Here is a 24,342-nt window from a genome sequence, read left to right on the forward strand (position 1 = left end):
CCAGCAATATTAAAAATTTGGCATGAAGGGAGCAGTAAAACCTTTGAGAATCCGGAAGCGGCGCACAAATATGTACACACTCTATGTGCCAAATAGTAAGGCAGCACGACTACCAGGACATTTAAAAGTATGCATCCACTTTCATTATGTATGACACTGGGTGATTGCTGCTTTATTTCCAGTAGCCAGCCATAACTGTTCAGGTCCCATTTCATTTCATATATATGTTGAAGTTGGTTATGGGGTGGGAACACTCCAATCGTGTCCTCGCGCTCCTCAGACGGACGGTTCTCCGTTTGGGTGAAGCGCTAAGCGAATAGGTTAAGATGGGTATGGGTATGGGAAAAGGGGTAGGGTTAAGGTATATGGGAATCAGGACGGGAAAAATACAAGTGAAACTGGAACATGTCAAGGGAGCGGACCGCAGGAAGCGGAGAATGCGGTATAATGGACAGGGAGGCAGGCTAGGCTGGGAGCCTGCTTCCCGTTGTAGTCAGCATACTAATATCTACTTTCGTATGAGACCAAACCGGACATGCAATGGGTAAATACCGAATTATCTCCTGGAACGTTGATGGTTTGGGCACCCCCATTAAACGAAAGAAAATCTTGCAACACCTTCAGCGGTTGAAAGCCAACATTGCCTGTATACAGGAAATGCATCTCACTGACAAAGAAAGCGGAAAACTGCGCAGGGACTGGGTATCTGACTGTTATTACTCTCCTGCAGTGGGCAGAAAGGGAGGGGTTGCGATCCTAGTAAACAAAAATACACCTTTTCTAGTTACGAAAGAGATACACGATCCCGACGGACGTTTCATTATTGTACAAGGAACGCTAGCGGGGAAACAAATGACTTTCTGTAACATCTATGGTCCGAATGTACCTGATAATTCATTTTTTGCCAAAATAATCTCATTAATATTGGCTAATTTACAGGGAGATCTTCTGGTGGTCGGAGATATGAATTGCGTGTCAGATGCTCATTTGGATAAATCTCAAGTCCCTAAGGGCTTTCGACACCATGCACTTTCCGGAGTGGGGCAGCTATGTAAACATCTGGGCCTGGTTGACCCCTGGCGCATACTAAATCCTACCGCTAAGGAATATACTCACGTCTCTCGAGCCCATAACACCCTCTCCCGAATAGACTATATACTACTGGAGGAGCGGCTCTTCGCTAAGGTGGAAAAAGCGGATATCGGACCCATAGTGGTGGCTGACCATGCGCCTATCTGGGTGGATTATTGGGCTTCCTCAATGCATACTGGAAAAAAAAAATCATGGCGTCTTCCCGGTCATCTTATACAAGATGTAGACTTTCATAAATATTTAAAACATAAATGGGATGAATACCAAGAGAATAATCAACAACATCTGAATGATCCAGCTTTATTCTGGGAAACAGGAAAAGTAGTAATGCGAGGGGAGATAATTGCCTACACGGTAAAGAAAAGTAAACAACTTAACCATACCATCCTAGAGTTGGAGTCTCAATTGCAAAGGGCGAAACGTCAATTAGCTGAGCTCCCCTCCCCTGTTAACACCAAACTGTATTGGGCATGTGTTCATTCCTTAAATTCCTATCTGCATCTACGGGCGCAGAAATCTCTTCAAGCGTCGGACCACTACTTCTACCGCTTTGGGAATAAGTCAAGCAAATTGCTGGCACGATTGATAGCTACCAAACAGAGGAAACCTTATATTAACGGGTTAAAAACCAGCGGAGGAGAGTATGTGACAAAGACTGAAGCTATACTAGAAACACTTCGTAAGTTCTATGAATCCCTCTACAGGGAGGACAGGGAAGGCGGTCCCCGTGAGGAGGATTCCTTCTTTTCGGATATAAAGTTACCCTCCATTCCTGAAGCTCAGAGGGAGTTCTTGTCACGACCTATTACAGTCGGGGAAATAGCTGGGGTGTTAAAAACTGGCAAGTGTAACAAGTCTCCTGGTCCCGATGGATACCCCTTGGAGTACTATAAGATTCTGAATACCGGCATTATTGACAAACTAGCCCTATTCTTCAATCATGCGTGGATGGGTGACGGGTTCCCGCCCTCTTTCAATGATGCCTACATCACGGTCCTCCCTAAACCGGGGAAGGACCCTCTACAGGCTGCGTCATACAGACCAATATCTCTATTGAACTTGGATCTAAAGATTTATGCGAGAATATTGGCTATGCGTATGGGGTCGGTTTTACCTACCCTGATTTCACCCTTTCAAGCTGGGTTTGTGAGTGGCAGACATGCTGGGGCACATGTATTCCAATTAATCACAGCCCTAGAAACTTCACATCGGATGCACCACCAAGCAATGGCAGTGGGGTTCGATTCGGAGAAAGCTTTTGATCATGTGTCGTGGGACTATATGTTTTCTGTGATGCAACGCTATGGATTCCCTGACTTGGTGATTAAAGCTATCTCGATTCTTTACTGTACGCCTAAATTCTATATTGTGGCAAATGATTCTATATCTCAGGAGGTACATATTCAGAGAGGGGTCCGACAAGGCTGTCCCTTGTCCCCAATACTATATATCCTTTCCTTGGATCCGCTCCTTCGCAAGTTAGCCCAAACACAGGAGATACAGGGACAGAAGGTGGGAGGAAACACCTTTGTAGTGGCAGCCTTTGCGGATGACATGCTTATATATTTAACCAACCCGACTGTGGCGCTACCGATAGTATTGGATCTTCAGAGAGCCTTTGGGAGGTTTGCTGGCCTAAAGATAAATGTCGAAAAGTCCGAGGCTTTAGACGTTCTAGGAACTTTAACACCCACATGGCCTGGTAGTTTTCCCTTGAAATGGGTCTCGGGTACCCTTAAGTATTTGGGACTACACATACCTGCAAACCCTAAAGACATTTACGCACAAAATGTACTACCTCTTAAGAAGAAGATGGTACAGAAATTACAAACTTGGCAGATGCTTCCCCTTTCTTTATCCGGGAAAATATTACTTTTAAAGATGATGGAAATATCAAAATGGCTGTATTTATTTAGTATGTTACCCATATGGCTCAAAGCACAAGACATTATCGATATCCATAGAGCGTTTACTCGATACTTATGGTCAGGAAAACGTGCAAGGATCCCACTGAAAGTACTGATGAGGCCGAAAAATGCGGGGGGATTAAATTGCCCGAATTTGCAGGTATATAATTTTGCAAGCCTACTAAGACATCTACGTGACTGGACTTTTGACTCTGAAATATGTTCACCCATGAGTCATGTCCATGGTTGGGTAGCCCCACTAACACCAGGCGCTATGCTACAAAGTACGTCCGTTTCCATACCCTATTTTTACAAGACCAGTGTCCTTATAAGTCCACTACGTAAGATGTGGCGTCTTACCTGCAAAATTCATCGGGTATCTCCAGAGAGCACGGTGTTTCAATCAATAACAGGCAATCCGGCGTTCCCACCGGGAATGGAACAATCCATTTTCACCCAATGGGTCTCTCTTGGTTTAAAGACTATAACTCAATTACTTCACTGGGAAGCAGACCCAGTTTACGTTTACAGCTTCCAGGAACTTCAAACTTTATACCAGTTGCCGAATGCAGATTTTTATGGTTACCTACAATTACGGCACTTTATTCACGGATTGATGCATAGTAGCCCCTCCTTTCTGGGATCCAACTGCCTTAATGTTTTTCTTAAAGGACCGCTGGGCAAACGATCGACCTGCTCGCAATACTACTCAGCACTCATGATGGTAATGTTCCTTCCAGTCTTTGCCAATATCATCCACAAATGGAATAAAGTGTTGCCGGATCCCATTTCATCTGACGATATTAAAGCATGTTTTCAACGTATGCCTATAACCAGCGAGAATGTAACGCTACGAGATAAACAGTTTAAATTTTATCATCAGGCATTTTACTCTCAACAGGTGGCTTATCATATGGGTCTTGTACCAGATGGTCCTTGCGTAAAGTGTGGAACGAACAACCCAGATTTTTATCATAGTTTTTGGTCTTGTATCCGGGTTCAAGAACTGTGGACATATCTTCATCAATTATTAAGAAAGATCTGGGGACTCTCAATTCCCGTTGACCCCCGAGTTTGGTTATTCGGGGTTGTACCATCTACAGTTAGTAGGCTGGGTAAATTTCACGTTCAGTTTTTCCACAAAATCAGTCTATTGGCAGTGGATACCTTATTGAATCAATGGATGAGTCCGTCCCCTCAATATAAGGTGATTTGGAAGCAAAAAACTCAACAGACCTTATATTATGAATATTTAACAGCTAGACAGAAAACAATTAAATATCGGAATCGCACACTTGCTATTTGGCAGGCATATGTAAACTTTCTGCCAAAGGAATCTACTTCCCTTTTACCATCATTGACGACAGAGTGATACTTGAATATTTACCGAACTTTATGATCTCCAGACCTTGCTGGTTGGGAGCGTGAAGAAGACTGTAAAGGAATGTGGGATGTGGGGCTACACCTTCTCAATGATGGGGGGGGGCTTGTCATTGTCTTTACCATAGACCTTGTTATTGTACTTGCCATTGACCGTGCTTTTGAATCGCCCTGTAATTGCAATTTCCCATGTCCTTTCTTCTCTTCTATGTGTTGTACTTACATATATGACATGATGTAGATCTGGAGAGGTCGGATTACTTGACATGTAAATTGACAAGTACATTATTGCTCTACTTGACATGAGAATTGATCTGTACACTGCTGTTATACTGGCTTTACTTGTATTCTAGTTTCAGATATTGTAATTCTGTGATTTCCTAAGAACCTTTGGGGTGGGGGGGGGGAGGGGGGGAAGGGAGGTAGGGGGAGTTAGTGTGTTAGTGTGTTTTGCTTAGTGGGTTCTGATTGGAGTCTTATACCTCTTATCGGATGGGTAAGGGAGGGGATAAATGGCTTAGTTAAATGGACTATGATTTAGATAAGGGGATACCTTAAGAAATTTATGTCTCAGCAATCCATACTCCAATAGTTTATGAGAGACTGTATTTCATGATACTTTCCGTAACATGGTGGTTTAATGGGCTAGTTGCCGCTGTTTCCTCTTGATATACCTTGCTGCTTGAAGATTTTTTGATATGCCAAGGGTGCGATAGCCTGTTGTCTACAGGTTGGTATGTATCCAGTACTGGTGCGTCCCCTCACCCTTAAAATCAAGGTTGAACTACTGATCCAGATTAATGTTTTAATGTTCCATGGGAATTTCTCTGTGATTCCTTATTTGATGTACGTGTTATGTTATGGATTTGTTGTTTCATAATACTAATAAAAAGTATTTACACAAAAGTGCACCTGAACGTCAGGAATGACCACCTTGCATTTTACAAAAACACCACACTAGAAAGGCATTCGGGCCAGGGGTCACTTCGCTGGCATAAGACAGTGCCAATCAGATTGTACCCGATGTGTCACAGGCCTACAGCCAAATCAAGTCATCCTCGGAGTTACCAAGACCACATCTCCTGAGGCAATAACCTTAATGTTCCTAGTAAACAATACAAAGCACCGTATCAGGAGATCACAGAGCTTCGTATTAACGTGCTCCTCTGCATAAACGAGAACACGCCTAGTTGCCATAGAAAAGAACAAAACGGTGGCGTAGGTCAGAGAGAGCGAGAGTACATATCGGGCCTGCACCAGTCTGCATGGCATGAAAAAGACTCTGAGCACAACGGCAGAAGAGCCCGAGGAGGAGTTCACATTGGGATTGTATGTAGTATTATGCACTGGCTTTCTGAGGCACCTCATCTCTGCTGTATTCCTGAATATTAGTTTTCAGACAAAGAAAGCAGAGGACCCTGGTTACGTGCTGGAATGCAGTGAGCCGACACCCCAGACCCATTAGCTGATTGGTCTAATACATACTCAAATCAAATGTACCGCACTTATCTAAAAACAACACTCTGAGTATGCTCTGATTGGTCAGTATGAAGGGTTTATAATGCAATGCACACTGCTGGAAGAGCTGAGTAACTGGGTGTTAAAACGATTGTGAGGACCTGTGTTACTGCCCGGGACAAATTATTTCCTCATGCTTTGTTCCTGTCCCTGTCCCTTTGTCCTTCTCTAATAAAATTTGGTTTCAGGTTACAAACTCCAGTCTTTTCTCTCGAATCAAACAGTATGCAGACGAGCGAGAGGACCGAGATAAGGGAGACTGAGTCTGCACTGGAAGTACAGTTATCGGCTGCGGGCCATCTCAGGAGAGGATCAGCAAAGCCGATGAACTGTTTTCTTAACCACTCTGAAGAGGTACAGCTCCCCGCAGAATAAGACCACATACCGCCGTCCTCCCAGCGCTCCCGGGCGTCTCACTCCTATAGCAGGCGCTGGCGATTCCCAGCAGGAAGCTGGATGCTTAAGAAAAATTTGGGAAATGCGACGTATCCTGGAGGGGTCAGACAGAGACCGGTATGGGGATTTGGTGATATTAGCAGGGAGCCCCCTCGGCAGAAGCACAAGGCATTTGGATCATGCAGTAACATGGGGCAAATTTATCCAAGGAAAGTTGTGTGCGTCACGCTTACACGCACACGGGTCTCCGGCTGAATCCACTCGGATAAACTTAGGTGGAGAAAGCTGGGAGCGTGATTTTTCCGACCAGACTAGTGCGTGTAACTTTACCCAGACGGGACTTAAATGTATGCGCGCGCTGGGTCAAGTTTAGCTCTGACCCCAGAAAACTCCTATTTGCGCCCCCTTTTTGTGAGAGTAAAATTTGCTCGTGTATGTCAAAACGTTACGTACACAAAGGCTTTCAACACTAACCTAAAAGCAAATGACGGCAGAAAAAGACTAACTGGCTCATCCAATGTACCCAGTTAATGCTGTCTGCACTGCCAAAGATATATCCCAGCTGCTCATCATACAGCAGGACAGCTTATAAGATCTCTCTCCTTACCCAAGACTGCTTGTTGTCTTCCTCCTTTGTACTCTACCCTCCTGGGTAGCCGAGTGTACAAGATTTCCTATTCAGTTCGTACCTTGTACCCCCTCCCCTCTCATGTCTAACCACACGGCCCGGTAATAATCCAAGTGGCCACCAGAACCGATGTGGCCATCGCCCAAACATCCGGCCTCCAGGGTCCCCATGACCACCCCTGTTGCACCAACTTGATCAACACAAGTAATGTGTGCAGCCTGCCAGACAGACCCAGCTATAGCAGGACCCGCGTTTCCGCTAGGACTTGTAGACATTGCTGTACTTGCAGCCTGCCAGACCGGGCTAGCCACGCTTCCTCTAGGACGTCTAACACTTCCCTTTACCCACTTTGCTTTTCATTCTGGCAACACCAACACTCTGGTGTGAAGGACAAAGGATGCCTTAACTGCAGGACCCCTGACCGCAGTGGAAAAACAGCATTACCCAAGGTGTGGCAGGCCTGGGGGATGATAAAACCTCACTTTTCTTTCTTCCTGTCCAGCAAAACTCTTTATTAGCTCAGGATCTGAAGGAATCCTGTTAGATCCTCGAGGAGAGCTACGGAGAAGTGTGAACGGGTTTCCTCTGAAAGTCCATCAGGACCCTCTGTGCATGCTCGGTACTTAAAGGGGGCAATTTACAAAACCACACAGGCAGCTGCAAAGTCCCCTGGGTACTGTTTTCCTGCCCCAAACGTTGCACAGGTTCTGAAAGGGAAAGTCGGCGCACCCTTGGAAAACTTCCCCAGGGAAAACGTTACCCGCAGAGATCGGTACCTGCTTTCCCCATGGATACTTTTTCCCCCCTGAGAAACAACTCGCCTTATATGACTTCCGAAGCAGACCCCGTCCCCACACCATTTTGGACACAACGTTCCAGGAGAGGTCACGGCCAATGACCTGTACAGTGGCACGGCCACTTTATTATTTTTTGCTGCCGATTATTCCTCTCCCTGTGCATCCCGGCCTCCTTCCGGCTCTATCCTCCGCCTTGTCGCACTGCTTCACTACCTGTGTTTGGGGCGGGGTCGGGGGTCGGGGGGGTTGAGGCTCTGGGAGACACGGGTGGTGTGTTTAGGGGGGGGGGCAGCCGGTTCTGAAGGGGGAGGGGCAGCTGGCAGGAAGGTGGCAGCCCTGCTATTAAGGCTGTGCACGGCTTTCAGGGCGATTCAGAAAGGCGGGCTTAAAAATCCAACTGACTGTAAATCTCCAAATTATTATTTTTCCAACACTGCTGCAAGGACCCCGCATGGGGGTCGCGCCACAGGCTGCAGAGCAGCTAGAAGAGGTCCTTACTTGCTGATGTATTCCCCGGTCAGCAGCTTCCCGCAGGCCTTGCACTTAAAGCATCCCAAGTGCCACTGTCTCTCCAGGGCGAGTAAGGCTTGTCCGGTTTTAATGTCTCGACCACAGCCAGCACAGCCTGGAACAAAAAAACAGTAACACCGTAAAGCTTTGCATCCTTCTGTAAGGTGTGCGAGACCAGGACAAAAAGCCTCACTTATCTCACAGGTAGAAAATGAGAAAAGGTCCAAGGGTCACAAAATATAAATTCTAAAATAACAGCTGGAGGTGCTGGAAGATTAAGCAGAGCATAGAATAGTGCTATACAAGTGATAAGCACTATCTAGCAGGGCGTGAGTGGGTGCAGCTAGTTCAGTGCTGAGGGCAGAATGAGGATCACAGCACAGTGTGGGTGGATGCAGCGCTGAGCAGGAGGTGTGAGCTCATGCAGCACTGAGGGGGATGTGGGCTCTCACTGCAGAGTGTGGGTGGGTGCAGTGCTGAGGGGGATGTGGGCTCTCACTGCAGAGTGTGAGTGTGTGCAGTGCTGAGGGGGATGTGTGCTGTCACTGCAGAGTGTGGGTGGGTGCAGCGCTGAGGGGGATGTGGGCTGTCACTGCAGGGTGTGGGTGGGTGCAGTGCTGAGGGGGATGTGGGCTCTCACTGCAGAGTGTGGGTGGGTGCAGTGCCGAGGGGGGATGTGTGCTGTCACTGCAGAGTGTGGGTGGGTGCAGTGCTGAGGGGGATGTGTGCTGTCACTGCAGAGTGTGGGGTGGGTGCAGTGCTGAGGGGGATGTGTGCTGTCACTGCAGAGTGTGGGTGGGTGCAGTGCTGAGGGGGATGTGTGCTGTCACTGCAGAGTGTGGGTGGGTGCAGCGCTGAGGGGGATGTGGGCTCTCACTGCAGAGTGTGAGTGTGTGCAGCGCTGAGGGGGATGTGTGCTGTCACTGCAGGGTGTGGGTGGGTGCAGCGCTGAGGGGGATGTGGGCTGTCACTGCAGGGTGTGGGTGGGTGCAGCGCTGAGGGGGATGTGGGCTGTCACTGCAGGGTGTGGGTGGGTGCAGTGCTGAGGGGGATGTGGGCTGTCACTGCAGGGTGTGGGTGAGTGCAGCGCTGAGGGGGATGTGGGCTCTCACTGCAGGGTGTGGGTGTGTGCAGTGCTGAGGGGGATGTGGGCTGTCACTGCAGGGTGTGGGTGGGTGCAGTGCTGAGGGGGATGTGGGCTCTCACTGCAGGGTGTGGGTGGGTGCAGTGCTGAGGGGGATGTGGGCTGTCACTGCAGGGTGTGGGTGGGTGCAGTGCTGAGGGGGATGTGGGCTGTCACTGCAGAGTGTGGGTGGGTGCAGTGCTGAGGGGGATGTGGGCTGTCACTGCAGAGTGTGGGTGGGTGCAGTGCTGAGGGGGATGTGGGCTGTCACTGCAGAGTGTGGGTGGGTGCAGTGCTGAGGGGGATGTGGGCTGTCACTGCAGGGTGTGGGTGGGTGCTGTGCCGAGGGGGGATGTGTGCTGTCACTGCAGGGTGTGGGTGGGTGCAGTGCTGAGGGGGCTGTGTGCTGTCACTGCAGAGTGTGGGTGGGTGCAGTGCTGAGGGGGATGTGTGCTGTCACTGCAGGGTGTGGGTGGGTGCAGTGCTGAGGGGGATGTGTGCTGTCACTGCAGAGTGTGGGTGGGTGCAGTGCTGAGGGGGATGTGGGCTGTCACTGCAGGGTGTGGGTGGGTGCAGTGCTGAGGGGGATGTGGGCTCTCACTGCAGAGTGTGGGTGGGTGCAGTGCTGAGGGGGATGTGTGCTGTCACTGCAGAGTGTGGGTGGGTGCAGTGCTGAGGGGGATGTGGGCTGTCACTGCAGGGTGTGGGTGGGTGCAGTGCTGAGGGGGATGTGTGCTCTCACTGCAGAGTGTGGGTGGGTGCAGTGCTGAGGGGGATGTGTGCTGTCACTGCAGGGTGTGGGTGGGTGCAGTGCTGAGGGGGATGTGTGCTGTCACTGCAGAGTGTGGGTGGGTGCAGGGCTGAGGGGGATGTGTGCTGTCACTGCAGGGTGTGGGTGGGTGCAGTGCTGAGGGGGATGTGGCTGTCACTGCAGGGTGTGGGTGGGTGCAGTGCTGAGGGGGATGTGTGCTGTCACTGCAGGGTGTGGGTGGGTGCAGTGCTGAGGGGGATGTGGCTGTCACTGCAGGGTGTGGTGGGTTCAGTCCTTAAGGATGCAGGGCATCACAGCATGTTGTAAGTTTGATGTTATTACAAAAGCCTCCAATTTCCTGTGGCTAAATTGCCAAGATTCTTGAGCAAGGGTTAGAAATTCTCTTGCAGATCTTCCTAGTTTTGCAAAAAGTCTCCTCCCTCACTATGCAAAAAAGGTCCATCTTTTGTTGAAAATCACATTCTTTTTAAATTATATTTAAACTACAAACAAATATAAAATTTACAAGATAGAAAAATCCGCGGTTTATCAAGTAAAGACATAAGTTGCACATTTGTGAAATGTCACGAGCTCTTGGAGTGAAATAGTGCAAGCACCGTTCCTCGTTTTCCCAGGAACGCCCTCCTCATCCTTCTGAGAAGAGGACTTTATGCATCAGCAGACTTAACGCCTTCTCTACCAGCTGTGGATTTCCAAACCACACCCAGGTCTCTGGCCTTTGGTTGGCAGGAACCTTTGTTTAAAGATGAAATTCTTGTGGAGGGACGTCACTCTATGCAGGAATTATATCAAAAGCATCTTTAATAAAAGGGATCAAACAATCTGACTGCTCTCTCTGTCCAAGCTCCCCTCTTCCCTTCAAGACAGGAAGGTGGTAGGGGGTGGGGAGTGGATCCTGGACTGGATTAGGCAGCAGAGTGGCTTGGCTCTTGCCTGCGTCCCGCCGATCCGGACTGGCCACTTTCGGACTCCATGGACCCTGCATCTGACCCAGCATGGCCCTTCTTATACTCCTACGAGCCTGAGGGAGAAGGCTGTTGAAAACGCCCTGAAGTCACTGAAGCTTGCTTCAGATGGTTTAATTAAGCATGGGGGAGCTTCAGGTTTGTTAATTATGGAGCAGACTGTAAATTATGTGGCTTGGGCACTGATAATATTGTTTTATTGTAGTGTGATATCAATCATCAGTCATCTATTGAACAGACACCGTGCTGGGTGATATCTGTAACCCTCCCCCACCCTTCAAACCAGGGGTCACACCTTCACAGGCTGCTGAGCACTGGCCAACTCCCTGCAGCCTCTGGAACAATGCACAGAGTCAGTGCTGTGGGGAGCAGGATTATCTGCAAGGTCCAAGGGACCCCAGAAGCAACTTGGGCCTCACAAACACTGGTGAAGCCAAACAAGACAAGATCATTTATTAGGAATACTCAGGGGGGAGTCGGTCCACAGTTTGTACCTCACGTTATCCGAGCACAGTCCACGTGAAGAACGGTTCCTCGCAGGTCTCCCCTGAGGCCTTTTCCTTCCTCTAGCACAGGCTGTCGGATTCAGACTTCCCTGGAACGGATTAGGGGTCCCAACGTCCCATCCTCTCCTTACCTGGGAGCTCTCTGGGATTTGAATTTTAAAGGAATTGCTGGGCCTCCAGGAAAAAAAAAACTCTGGGAGAATCAGCGTGGACGGGAAGGAAGAGGAGCATCGGCCCCGGGCAGCAGAAGGAGGGAGAGGGGCAGCGTCGGGCCCGTGCAGGAGGAAAGCAGTCGGCTCCCCGGACGTGAAGGAGGAGGCGGCTGCTATCGGTGGGTTTCAGGTGGGGAGAGAATGAGCGAGCACGCGTGTGAGAATGAGGGAGAATGCACACGTACATGTGTGAAAATGTGTGAGAGAGAACATCTGTGCACAGCTGGCCCCTCCCCCCCCCCCCCCCCCGCTAAACTACAATAAACTCAGGGTGACTGGAATTCAAAAGTCCCAGATATGCCGATATCTCTTCAACAACGATCTCCAAGCCTGGTCTCCTCCTACGACTCGGGCAGCCATCCTTTATAATAGCCTCTTAGGGCCCTCCTTTCACTGAATATTTCCAACACCCCCCTTTGCAGCTCCTATTGCTGGAAAGTTCCTCATGATAAAACTCAGCGCACACTTCAGTGAAACCCGACTGTGTGTATTCAATGTGCTGCGGTACAGCTGCACCTGGACCTCAGAGCGTCCTCATCCCTGGAAGACTTCGTTATAGAAACATAGAAATGAGGAGCAACGGTCCATCCAGTCTGCCCAGCAAGCTTATGCTAGTTTCTGCCGCGCCGCACAAGTCACCCCCAGACCATCAAAGTCCAGGCCCTTGTTGGTTGCTGTTTGAGTCCAATTCCCCGTTACCCGCTGCCGTTGAAGCAGAGAGCAATGTTGGAGTTGCATCAAGAGTTTCAGGCTTATTGTTTAAGGATAGTAACAGTCGCATAAGCAAGTTACCCTTATGCTTATTTGTTTTCTCTGACCGCAAAATTCAATATCCTTGTTGTTTGCTGTTGGAATCCAACTCCCCTTTTCCTCTTCTCCCTGCCATTAAAGCAGAGAGCAATGATGGAGCAGCATCAACAGTATGAAGGCTTATTGGTTAAGGGTAGTAACCCCCATACCAGCAAATTACCCCCATGTACTCTTTCCTCATTTCATAAGAACATAAGAACATAAGAAAATGCCATACTGGGTCAGACCAAGGGTCCATCAAGCCCAGCATCCTGTTTCCAACAGTGGCCAATCCAGGTCATAGGAACCTGGCAAGTACCCAAAAACTAAGTCTATTCCATGTAACCATTGCTAATGGCAGTGGCTATTCTCTAAGTGAACTTAATAGCAGGTAATGGACCTCTCCTCCAAGAACTTATCCAGTCCTTTTTTAAACACAGCTATACTAACTGCACTAACCACATTCTCTGGCAACAAATTCCAGAGTTTAATTGTGCGTTGAGTAAAAAAGAACTTTCTCCGATTAGTTTTAAATGTGCCCCATGCTAACTTCATGGAGTGTCCCCTAGTCCTTCTATTATCCGAAAGAGTAAATAACCGATTCACATCTACCCGTTCTAGACCTCTCATGATTTTAAACACCTCTATCATATCCCCCCTCAGTCGTCTCTTCTCCAAGCTGAAAAGTCCTAACCTCTTTAGTCTTTCCTCATAGGGAAGCTGTTCCATTCCCCTTATCATTTTGGTTGCCCTTCTCTGTACCTTCTCCATTGCAATTATATCTTTTTTGAGATGCGGCGACCAGAATTGTACACAGTATTCAAGGTGCGGTCTCACCATGGAGCGATACAGAGGCATTATGACATTTTCCGTTTTATTCATCATTCCTTTTCTAATAATTCCCAACATTCTGTTTGCTTTTTGGACTGCCGCAGCACACTGCACCGACGATTTCAATGTGTTATCCACTATGACGCCTAGATCTCTTTCTTGGGTGGTAGCTCCTAATATGGAACCTAACACTGTGTAACTATAGCATGGGTTATTTTTCCCTATATGCATCACCTTGCACTTATCCACATTAAATTTCATCTGCCATTTGGATGCCCAATTTTCCAGTCTCACAAGGTCTTCCTGCAATTTATCACAATCTGCTTGTGATTTAACTACTCTGAACAATTTTGTATCATCTGCAAATTTGATTATCTCACTCGTCGTATTTCTTTCCAGATCATTTATAAATATATTGAACAGTAAGGGTCCCAATACAGATCCCTGAGGCACTCCACTGTCCACTCCCTTCCACTGAGAAAATTGCCCATTTAATCCTACTCTCTGTTTCCTGTCTTTTAGCCAGTTTGTAATCCACGAAAGGACATCGCCACCTATCCCATGACTTTTTACTTTTCCTAGAAGCCTCTCATGAGGAACTTTGTCAAACGCCTTCTGAAAATCCAAGTATACTATATCTACCGGTTCACCTTTATCCACATGTTTATTAACTCCTTCAAAAAAGTGAAGCAGATTTGTGAGGCAAGACTTGCCCTGGGTAAATCCATGCTGACTCTGTTCCATTAAACCATGTCTTTCTATATGCTCTGTGATTTTGATGTTTAGAACACTTTCCACTATTTTTCCTGGCACTGAAGTCAGGCTAACCGGTCTGTAGTTTCCCGGATCGCCCCTGGAGCCCTTTTTAAATATTGGGGTTACATTTGCTATCCTCCAGTCTTCAGGTACAATGGATGATTTTAATGATAAGTTACAAATTTTTACTAATAGGTCTGAAATTTCATTTTTTAGTTCCTTCAGAACTCTGGGGTGTATACCATCCGGTCCAGGTGATTTACTACTCTTCAGTTTGTCAATCAGGCCTACCACATCTTCTAGGTTCACCGTGATTTGATTCAGTCCATCTGAATCATTACCCATGAAAACCTTCTCCATTACGGGTACCTCCCCAACATCCTCTTCAGTAAACACCGAAGCAAAGAAATCATTTAATCTTTCCGCAATGGCCTTATCTTCTCTAAGTGCCCCTTTAACCCCTCGATCATCTAACGGTCCAACTGACTCCCTCACAGGCTTTCTGCTTCGGATATATTTAAAAAAGTTTTTACTGTGAGTTTTTGCCTCTACAGCCAACTTCTTTTCAAATTCTCTCTTAGCCTGTCTTATCAATGTCTTACATTTAACTTGCCAATGTTTATGCTTTATCCTATTTTCTTCTGTTGGATCCTTCTTCCAATTTTTGAATGAAGATGTTTTGGCTAAAATAGCTTCTTTCACCTCCCCTTTTAACCATGCCGGTAATAGTTTTGCCTTCTTTCCACCTTTCTTAATGTGTGGAAAACATCTGGACTGTGCTTCTAGAATGGTATTTTTTAACAATGACCACGCCTCTTGGACATTTTTTACTTTTGTAGCTGCTCCTTTCAGTTTTTTTCTAACAATTTTTCTCATTTTATCAAAGTTTCCCTTTTGAAAGTTTAGCACGAGAGCCTTGGATTTGCACACTGTTCCTTTTCCAGTCATTAAATCAAATTTGATCATATTATGATCACTATTGCCAAGCGGCCCCACCACCGTTACCTCTCTCACCAAGTCCTGTGCTCCACTGAGAATTAGATCTAAAATTGCTCCCTCTCTCGTCGGTTCCTGAACCAATTGCTCCATAAAGCTATCATTTATTCCATCCAGGAACGTTATCTCTCTAGCGTGACCCGATGATACATTTACCCAGTCTATATTGGGGTAATTGAAGTCTCCCATTATTACTGCACTACCAATTTGGTTAGCTTCCCTAATTTCTCTTAGCATTTCACTGTCCATCTCACCATCTTGACCAGGTGGACGGTAGTATACCCCTATCACTGTAGTCTTCCCTGATACACAAGGGATTTCTACCCATAAAGATTCAATTTTGTATTTAGTCTCATGCAGGATGTTTATCCTGTTGGACTCTATGCCATCCAGGACATAAAGCGCCACACATCCTCCCGGGTGCTCCTCTCTGTCATTGCGTTATAATTTGTACCCCGGTATAGCACTGTCCCATTGGTTATCCTCTTTCCACCAAGTCTCTGAGATGCCAATTAAGTCTATGTCATCATTTACTGCTATACATTCTAATTCTCCCATCTTACTTCTTAGACTTCTGGCATTAGCATACAAACATTTCAAAGTTTATTTTTTGTTTGTATTCTCATTCTGCTTTTTAATTGATAGGCATAAGTTAGAATTTTTTAGCTCAGGTGAGTTTTTAGTTACAGGCATTTGGACTACTTTTCTTATTGGAACCTCACTGTCGGGATGCCCTAATTCTAATGCATCATTAGTATCCTTTAAAGATACATCTCTCCGAACCATGCGCTGCTGAGCGACTGTCTTGAAGACTTTCCCCTTTGTTCTAGTTTAAAAGCTGCTCTATCTCCTTTTTAAAGGTTAGCGCCAGCAGTCTGGTTCCACCCTGGTTAAGGTGGAGCCCATCCCTTCAGAAGAGACTCCCCCTTCCCCAAAAGGTTCCCCAGTTCCTTACAAAGCTGAATCCCTCTTCCTTGCACCATCGTCTCATCCATGCATTGAGACTCCGGAGCTCTGCCTGCGCGTGGAACAGGGAGCATTTCAGAGAATGCTACCCTGGAGGTTCTGGATTTAATCTTTCTACCTAAGAGCCTAAATTTGGCTTCCAGAACCTCCCTCCCACATTTTCCTATGTCGTTGGTGCCCACGTGTACCACGACAGCCGGCTCCTCCCCAGCACTGTCTAAAATCCTATCTAGGTGACGCGTGAGGTCCGCCATCTTCGCACCAGGTAGGCATGTTACCAGGCGATCCTCACGCCCACCCGCCACCCAGCTATCTACATTCCTAATAATCGAATCACCAACTATGACGGCCGACCTAACCCTTCCCTCCTGGGCAGTAGGCCTTGGGGAGATATCCTCAGTGCGAAAGGACAATGCATCACCTAGAGAGCAGGTCCTTGCTACAGGATCGTTTCCTGCTACACCTGGTTGGTGCTCTCCCATTATGAGACCTTCTTCCTCCAAGGCAGCACCAGGGCTGCCAGTCTGAAGTTGGGACTGGACTACTATGTCCCTGAAGGTCTCATCTATATACCTCTCTGTCTCCCTCAGCTCCTCCAGGTCTGCCACTCTAGCCTCCAGAGATCGGACTCGTTCTCTGAGAGCCAGGAGCTCTTTGCATCGCATGCACATGTACAACTTCTCACCGGTGGGTAAAAAATCATACATGTGACACTCGATGCAAAAGACTGGGAAGCCCCCCTCTTGCTGCTGGACTGCTGCCTTCATCTCAATTTTGATCAGTTCCTAGTTAAGTTTTAGGTTGCTATGGGAGTAGGAATGTGTCTAAGTTCCTTTAAATGTATTAGTGAATTCACTATATGTCTGGTAGTGGCCTACTGGGGTCTGATCGAATTCTCAATAAAGTTTTTGTTGATAGGGTTTTTTTTTTGTTTTTTTTGTGCAAGTGGCACCTGCCTATAAATTAAGGGATGAGCTAGGGGTGGGTGGGTATGGTGTGGGAGGGTTGGGAAATACAAACAGTCTAACTTTAGTTAGTCAGCCTGAGTGACTCACAGCTCCCTTGATTAACAAATGTTGTTCCCTATTCAAACCTAATCACACTACCTCAACACCTTTCCAAGGTGAGTAACGGAGCTGAACTATTCAACTTTTTTACTTTGGTTTATACTGCTCCTAGCTTATTTCTAGCTTCTGGCTACTTTTTTGTGGGGTTGTTTTTTTTTGTTTTTCAATACAATGCACTCAGTTATTTATTAAATAAAACACTTAGCTCTTTAAAAGTCTGGAGGACACTTTAATAGTCAGGCAGACTTTTAAAAAATAAACACACTACCTACTGCTACCTTATTGACTGACTAAATACAAACAGTCTAACTTGTGTATTCACTGCCTACCTACTGCTACCTTATTGACTGACTAAATACAAACAGTCTAACTTGTGTATTCACTGCCTACCTACTGCTACCTTTTTGACTGACTAAATACAAACAGTCTAACTTGTTTATTTATTCACTACCAACCTACTGCTACCTTATTGACTGACTATTTAAAAATACAAACAGTCTAACTTGTTTATTCACTGCCTGACTATTAAAGGCACAAACACTCAAACACACTAAATAATATTCCCAAATAGTTAACTTTGCCCCAATACTTTTAAAAAAGTCAATGTCAATGTCCCAAGCAAAAACTTACTGATTCCTTTCAGCCACCAGCAAGGTGATCCTCTCCTCTCAGTGTTTCCACTGGAATGTGGGTTACTGAGCTCTTTCCTTCTAATTTATAATGTGCTTCTAAAGTAAATTAGTGCAAAACAATCCCTTAGGAGATGTACACTTCAGTTAGATTTCCTGAGTGACCTTTCAGTTAGATTTCCTGCGTGACCTTTCAGTTAGATTTCCTGTTTTTGTCTTCACCACCTCCTCCAGAAGGGCATTCCAGGCACCCACCACCCTCTCCATGAAGAAATATTTCCTGACCTTGGTTCTGAGTCTTCCTCCCTGGAGTTTCATCTCGTGGCCCCTAGTTCTACTGATTTCTTTCCAATGGAAAAGGTTTGTCTATGGTGCATCATTAAAACCTTTCAGGTATCTGAAAGTCTGTATCATATCCCCCCTGCACCTCCTCTTCCCCAGGGTCTACATATTTAGGTCCTTCATCCTCTCACAAGTCATTTGATGGAGACCACCCCATCAATTTGGTCACCCTTCTCCGGGTGTCTGTACTCTGAGCACAGAGAGCCAGGATTCAGGAGGCCCAATCTGAGAGCCGAGCATGTGGGAAGTCGCTCCGTCACCCCCCTGACTCTACGTGCGCCGAGTGGAAACGAAGCCCGCGCACGCCCAGGGTCAGACCGGCGGCACCTTGCAGCAGCGCTGGGGCCTCAGGTCAGGAACATCCACAAGCCAGCTCTGGCGGCACGGAGTTCAAAGAGCGCAACTTGCGGTCCCAGGCATGAGTTCCACACAATTACCCGAAGCAAAGGAAAAAGAAGGACTGAAGGTAGCAGAAACCCTGTACCACTTTTGTGTACAGCACATTTTGCTTCTAAGGGGCAAATTTAAGGCTCAAGCCAAAGCCCCAGCAGATCTTCCTGCAGAAGATTTTCCCCTCTGGAAGTTACAGGAAATGAAATCCCAGGGCAAATGCTGTCCTTGCTTCTGGTTTCAGAACCGTATGGAGCCCTTCCAGCTCCGATCTGGCAGGCAGGGAGTTATTCTGTCTTCCAGGATGCATAGTGCGCCTGGCGGCTAACACTCTGCATGCCGTCCAAAGATTTACAGTTCAAAGAAAGCAACGGGCGGTGAGAATTTAAAGCAAAACAGCCGTTGGAGCAGCGAGTAGTCGTAAATGGAACCAGCTCTGAGGAGGAAGGAGCGATAAGTGGAGTGCCTCAGAGATCAGTTCTGGGACCGGCTCTGCTCAATATCTTTGTGAGCGAGGGGTTAGAAGGAAAGGTTTGTCTTTTTGGCAGATCTGCAACGGAGCAGACACCCCTGAAGGAGTACAGAAAATAAGAAAGTATGAGGCGAAGTCAAAGGGTTGGCAGCTGGGATTCAATACCAAGAAGTGCAGAGTCGTGCATTTGGGGTGCAGAAATCCAAAGGAGCAGTGTGCGATGGTGGGCGAGAGACTGATGTGCCCGAACAGGGAGAAGGACCTCAAGATGTTAGTATCTGATGATCTGAAGGCGGCGAAGCACTGTGTTAAGGCTATAGCTAAATCCAGAGAGATGCTGGGCTGGATACCCCAATCAACACGGATTATCCTTTTTTCCATCTCCATTCTTTAGCCATTGGTATCCTCTGTGTTTATCCCACGACCTGGATAGAGAGACGCATAACCCACAGGAAAAAGGTGGTGGCGACGCCCTTCTACAAGTCATTGGTGAAGCCTCACCTGTGTTCAGGTCTGGAGACCGTATCTCACAAAGGACAGAGACAGGACAGAGGTGGTCCAGAAAAGGGCAACCAAAATGGGGTTGGGTTTGCGCCAAAAAGAGTTTTGAGATAAGAATCTTTTATTGGCAATTACAGACACCATCCTCAAAGGCATGGATCAAGGTAAATCGTATCTACTTGTCCTCCTAGACATCTCGGCAGCCTTTGATACTGTCAACCACCAAATCCTCATGTCACGTCTGGCAGAGAGAGGTATCTCCGACACAGCGCTCTCATGGTTCTCCTCTTTTCTCACCCACAGAGAGTTCTTAGTAAAAATAGACAAGTTTGAATCCTCGCACATTCCCCTCACACAAGGTGTACCCCAAGGATCCTCCCTATCCTCTACCCTCTTCAATATTTATCTCTTGCCACTCTGCCACCTACTCTCTGACCTAGGCCTGAAGTTTTTCCTGTTGCTGATGATGTGCAGATCCTTATCCCCATTCAAAAAACCCTCCAAGAATCCCTGCAATTTTGGGAATCTTGTCTTGTATCTATCAATTCCCTACTATCCAACCTCCACCTTGCACTAAATGCATCAAAAACTGAAATCCTCATCATTTCTCATCAACAAGCACATACATCACAATCCACCTCTCACAACTCTACCTTAGCCCATACCCCCCTGCATTCCGTAAGAGACCTAGGTGTCTTACTAGATCATCTCCTAAACTTCAAACCCCATACTAAGTCCCTGCTAAAAGGAGGCCTCTACAAACTCCACATCTTTAAAAAACTTAAGCCACTCTCCTCCACGCCCAGGACTTCTGCAGACGACCATTTTATCAAAACTGGACTACTGCAACTCACTCCTCCTAGGCCTCCCGTCCTCCACCATCAAACCCCTTCAAATCCTGCAGAACGCCACAGCGGGAATCATAGCCAGCACCCGTAAAAGGGACCATATCACCCCCGTACTAAAGGATCTTCACTGGCTACCCATCCCCTTCCACATTCAATACAAAACACTTACCATCCTACACAACATGCTTTACATTAACAGTCCCGCCTGACTCGAGGAAATGCCTCGTTTCCGTTCCTCTAACCGTCCAACCAGAACTTCCCTAGTAGGTCCCCTTCACATCCCATCCCTTAAAACTGCACACCTTTCCCTCACTCGAGAAAGAGCCTTCTCCATTGCCAGTCCTACCCTCTGGAACTCCCTACCCACTGATCTCCATCTTGAACATGGCTTTTCAAGCAAGCCTACCCGGATGCTAATCAAACCTAGACAGTGTCTCCCCCAGCCCCCCAGAACCCAGTATATTTGTGCACGGCTAACCCAGACTCAGTATGTATTCCTTCCCCATAATGTGATATTGCATTAAATTATTATGGTTTTTTATGGTTACTCTCCACTCTCTTTTCTTAACTTCTTTCCTATATCTCTTCTTAGTTTTTACTCGCCCCCTGCCCGCTCTTCTCCCCTTTTCTTGCCTGCTCCCCTCTCCCCCCCTCCTTGTTCAATGTAATTTTTCCTCTCTTTTAGTTAATTGTAAACTGGTGTGATGTGCTCTACGAATGTCGGTATATTAAAATTGTTAAATAAAATAAATAAATAAATAAGATTGAAGGACCTAAATATGTATACAGTGTAGGAGAAAAGATACAAACGTTTAAATACCTGAAAAGTATTAATAATGTAAAGGAATCAAACCTTTTTCCAATGGAAAGAAAACTGTAGAACAAGGGCTTATAATATGAAGCTCCAAGGATTGGATAAGTTCTTGGAGGAGAAGTCCATTACCTGCTATTAAGTTCACTTAGAGAATAGCCACTGCCATTAGCAATGGTTACATGGGATAGACTTAGTTTTTGGGTACTTGCCAGGTCCTTATGGCCTGGATTGGCCACTGTTGGAAACAGGATGCTGGGCTTGATGGACCCTTGGTCTGACCCAGTATGGCCTGTTCTTATGTTCTTAAGGGGGGCAGGGCTATGAAAGGGTGCTGGATGCATGGAGTGCCCTCCCGGAGGAGGTAGTGAGGACAAAGATGGTAAAAACTCAAAAAGGTCATGGGGATAAACACAGAGAATCCCAATGGCTGAAGGATGACTATGAAGAAAAAGGGTCACCCATGTTGACTGGGTAACCTGCTTAGCAGACGGGAGGGACCACTTGGGTCTTGTTCTGCCCAAAGCTACTTTGTTACTATGTTCCAGCCCATGAAAGGATCTGGAACACTACAGTCCAGGGTGGTTTGTGATGTCTCTGGATAATACTAATCCTCATTCCTCCATAATGAATCAGCTGCCGATTTAATTTACTGAGAACTAAACGAAGCTCGGGCCTGGTGGGGCAGTGTAAGAGGAATTACAGAGTGGCCCAGCTGCGAAGTCCACCTAGCTCCTTCCTTCAAATGTGGCCAAGATCTGTGCGGCCTCCAAAGCTCACGTGCAGCACCCACCTAGGAATAATCCTTATGTGGGGATAATAAAAGGAATCACAGCTACCAAGGACTCCCTTTTTTTTTTTTTCTGCTCTGCGATCAATGCAGTAACGGGAATGCTCTTTCCTACCTAAAGTGGTGTTCAATAACTCGCAGTATTGCCTGTGGCCACTAGAGGGCAGCATCGTCTTACCAACCCCCCTCGGGATGCACTTTCAGGCCGCTGCAATAAGAAGCGCGCTCGTTTCCCTAACACGCGCGCAGCCACCATTCCTGTGCGCCCCGGTACAATGTTTAAATGAGAGGCAGCGTAAAAAAAGGGTTCGCGTGCTACGGGAGAATGTGGGACTCTGACGCTCAGAAGAGGTTATTACATCGGGCGCCCACAATTGCAACAGGCGCTCCACACGAGTGTCCGTTTTGATCGCGCTTCTTTTGGATATTTTGCTGAGGTGCCAATTTCAATGCTGCAGTTTGTATCAGGGGCCCATTTCTACGGGTGTCGAAATTGTGCAGTCAGAAGAAACGCGCACTTCTTTCTGAGCCAATCAACGTGCATTTATTTCTCGCCACCACAAGCGGTGAGTTCAGGAGCCAGGATGATACTAAGGAGGAGGAGGAGGGGGACACATTTATTGCAACACACGGGACCATATTTTGGAACGTTTCTCATGAGCCCTTGGCTGCGAGTGGACTTTGCTCCACCTCCGGAGCTGGGGTTAAATTCCCATGCGGGGAAAAATGTGCGTAGGGCGCCCAACGTTTGCCTGCATCAGGTGGTCATAGTTAAGTGTCCTCATCTGAATGGAATTTGCATGCACTGGGCGCCATCGGGTTCACGTTTGTTGGGGCGCGCTCTTCTCCTTACTGCATCGGGTGCTAGTCTTGCCTGCTCAAAACGCACACCCAACCACACGTGAACCCGTGCATTGGACTGGGAGCAATTTATCGCATTGTCCTGTATGTGCATGCACGAACGAGGTAAAGAGCAGAAAGCGGAGCAGAGATGTGAAAATCAAGAGCAGGGCCTGGGAAGCGGACAGCTCCCAGCTTGAAATGTCTGAACAGCCCTTCAGAGAAGATTTTTTTTTTTAATGGACTTAAGTGCACTTCCTTTCCCCTTCTGTAACTACAACACTGGCATCATTATAAGACGAGGACGCATACAAGACAGTATCCCAGGATCTTATTCAGGCCAACACTGAAAACACAACTTGAATCACCTACTCTGGGCTGCTGCCTGTTTACTGCAGTAACACAGAAATGACGGCAGAAAAAGGCCACATCGGTGCCTTCGGTTGAGATCATTTCACTTTGGCTTGATGAGCACTCAACCCCTTTCTGACCACTGCCCTCCCATCAGTCCCAAGCCCAGAATCCGTTCACTTCCACTGACAGGCGTTTCAGGCCAGGTCATCTTCCTCTGTGATTTTTCTATATCCAACCCCCAGTCCCCTTCCATTGCCTCCTCCTCCACACCACGCCTGGCACCATGACACTGCCATCTCCTCTGATGGGCTCAGTAGCTCCCCACTGCCTCCTCCCCGCCAGGCCTGGCAGTGTGCAGGGAATGGAAGTCTGTACTTAAACCCAGTCCAGTCCCACCCATCACATCAGAACATCTCTTAGGATCTTCACTTGGCATGCTGGTGCCGGAAGGCTGATGTTTAATATCACAAGGCAGCTGGAAAAAAAAAGGTGTGGAGACCCCGAGACACCTTCCTGCCTTCCCTCACTTGGTGAGCCAGATCATTCGGGCGGCTTGCACAGTGTTTCAAACCGGATTTGCGTCAACAATCGGGACACCGCGCTTAAAAGCCGTGAGTCAAGCCAGGAGACTCCCAGCTGCTGAAAACAAAAAAACAGATTTCTGATTACAGCTTGCTCAGAGGTTCGGACCCACATCTGGATCTGAAGCGGCCCGTCTTCCCTGTACGGTATTCACTGCTATCTTTTGCAAAAGCGACTCAGACGGAGCCAATAAGAAGAGGCCATGGAGCACACTGCGGCCAGGTTAGCCATCCCTCCGGCCCGTCCCAGCACTGACCGTGCCCTGCAGTATCAGCACGCTCTCTGCAGGCCTGGCAGGCACGTGTTGTGTGCCTGGGGATTGGATACGCTGGGCTTTCATCCTGCCTGTCAGCGCTGATAACGTGCTCTGTGCAGCGAACTCACAAACGCCTGGAAATGAGGAATCGGCGGAGAGGCCATTCTGGAAAAGGAGAGCCAGGGACCCGTGACTGTCGGACAAAAAAAGACTTTATAGGCAGCGAGCCAAACATTACACAGTCCAAGATAGAAAGAGAGAGAGATAATATATAGCAAAGGGGATAAGAGGGTGAGAGAGAGAGGCTGCAGGGTGG

At 47.4% G+C, this 24,342-nt stretch overlaps 1 protein-coding gene across 1 annotated transcript in view; it reads right to left on the reverse strand.

Annotated features, from left to right (window-relative positions):
- The window catches only part of ABLIM1 (actin binding LIM protein 1), a 364,303-nt gene that overhangs the window by 161,958 nt on the left and 178,003 nt on the right, over positions 1-24,342 (reverse strand). Inside the window, 1 exon segment of the mRNA XM_029610466.1 lies at positions 8,217-8,343. Coding sequence (XP_029466326.1) covers positions 8,217-8,343 — 127 coding nt within the window.

Source organism: Rhinatrema bivittatum, chromosome 7 (genome assembly GCF_901001135.1).
Source record: "Rhinatrema bivittatum chromosome 7, aRhiBiv1.1, whole genome shotgun sequence".
In the NCBI taxonomy this organism is placed as follows: domain Eukaryota; kingdom Metazoa; phylum Chordata; class Amphibia; order Gymnophiona; family Rhinatrematidae; genus Rhinatrema; species Rhinatrema bivittatum.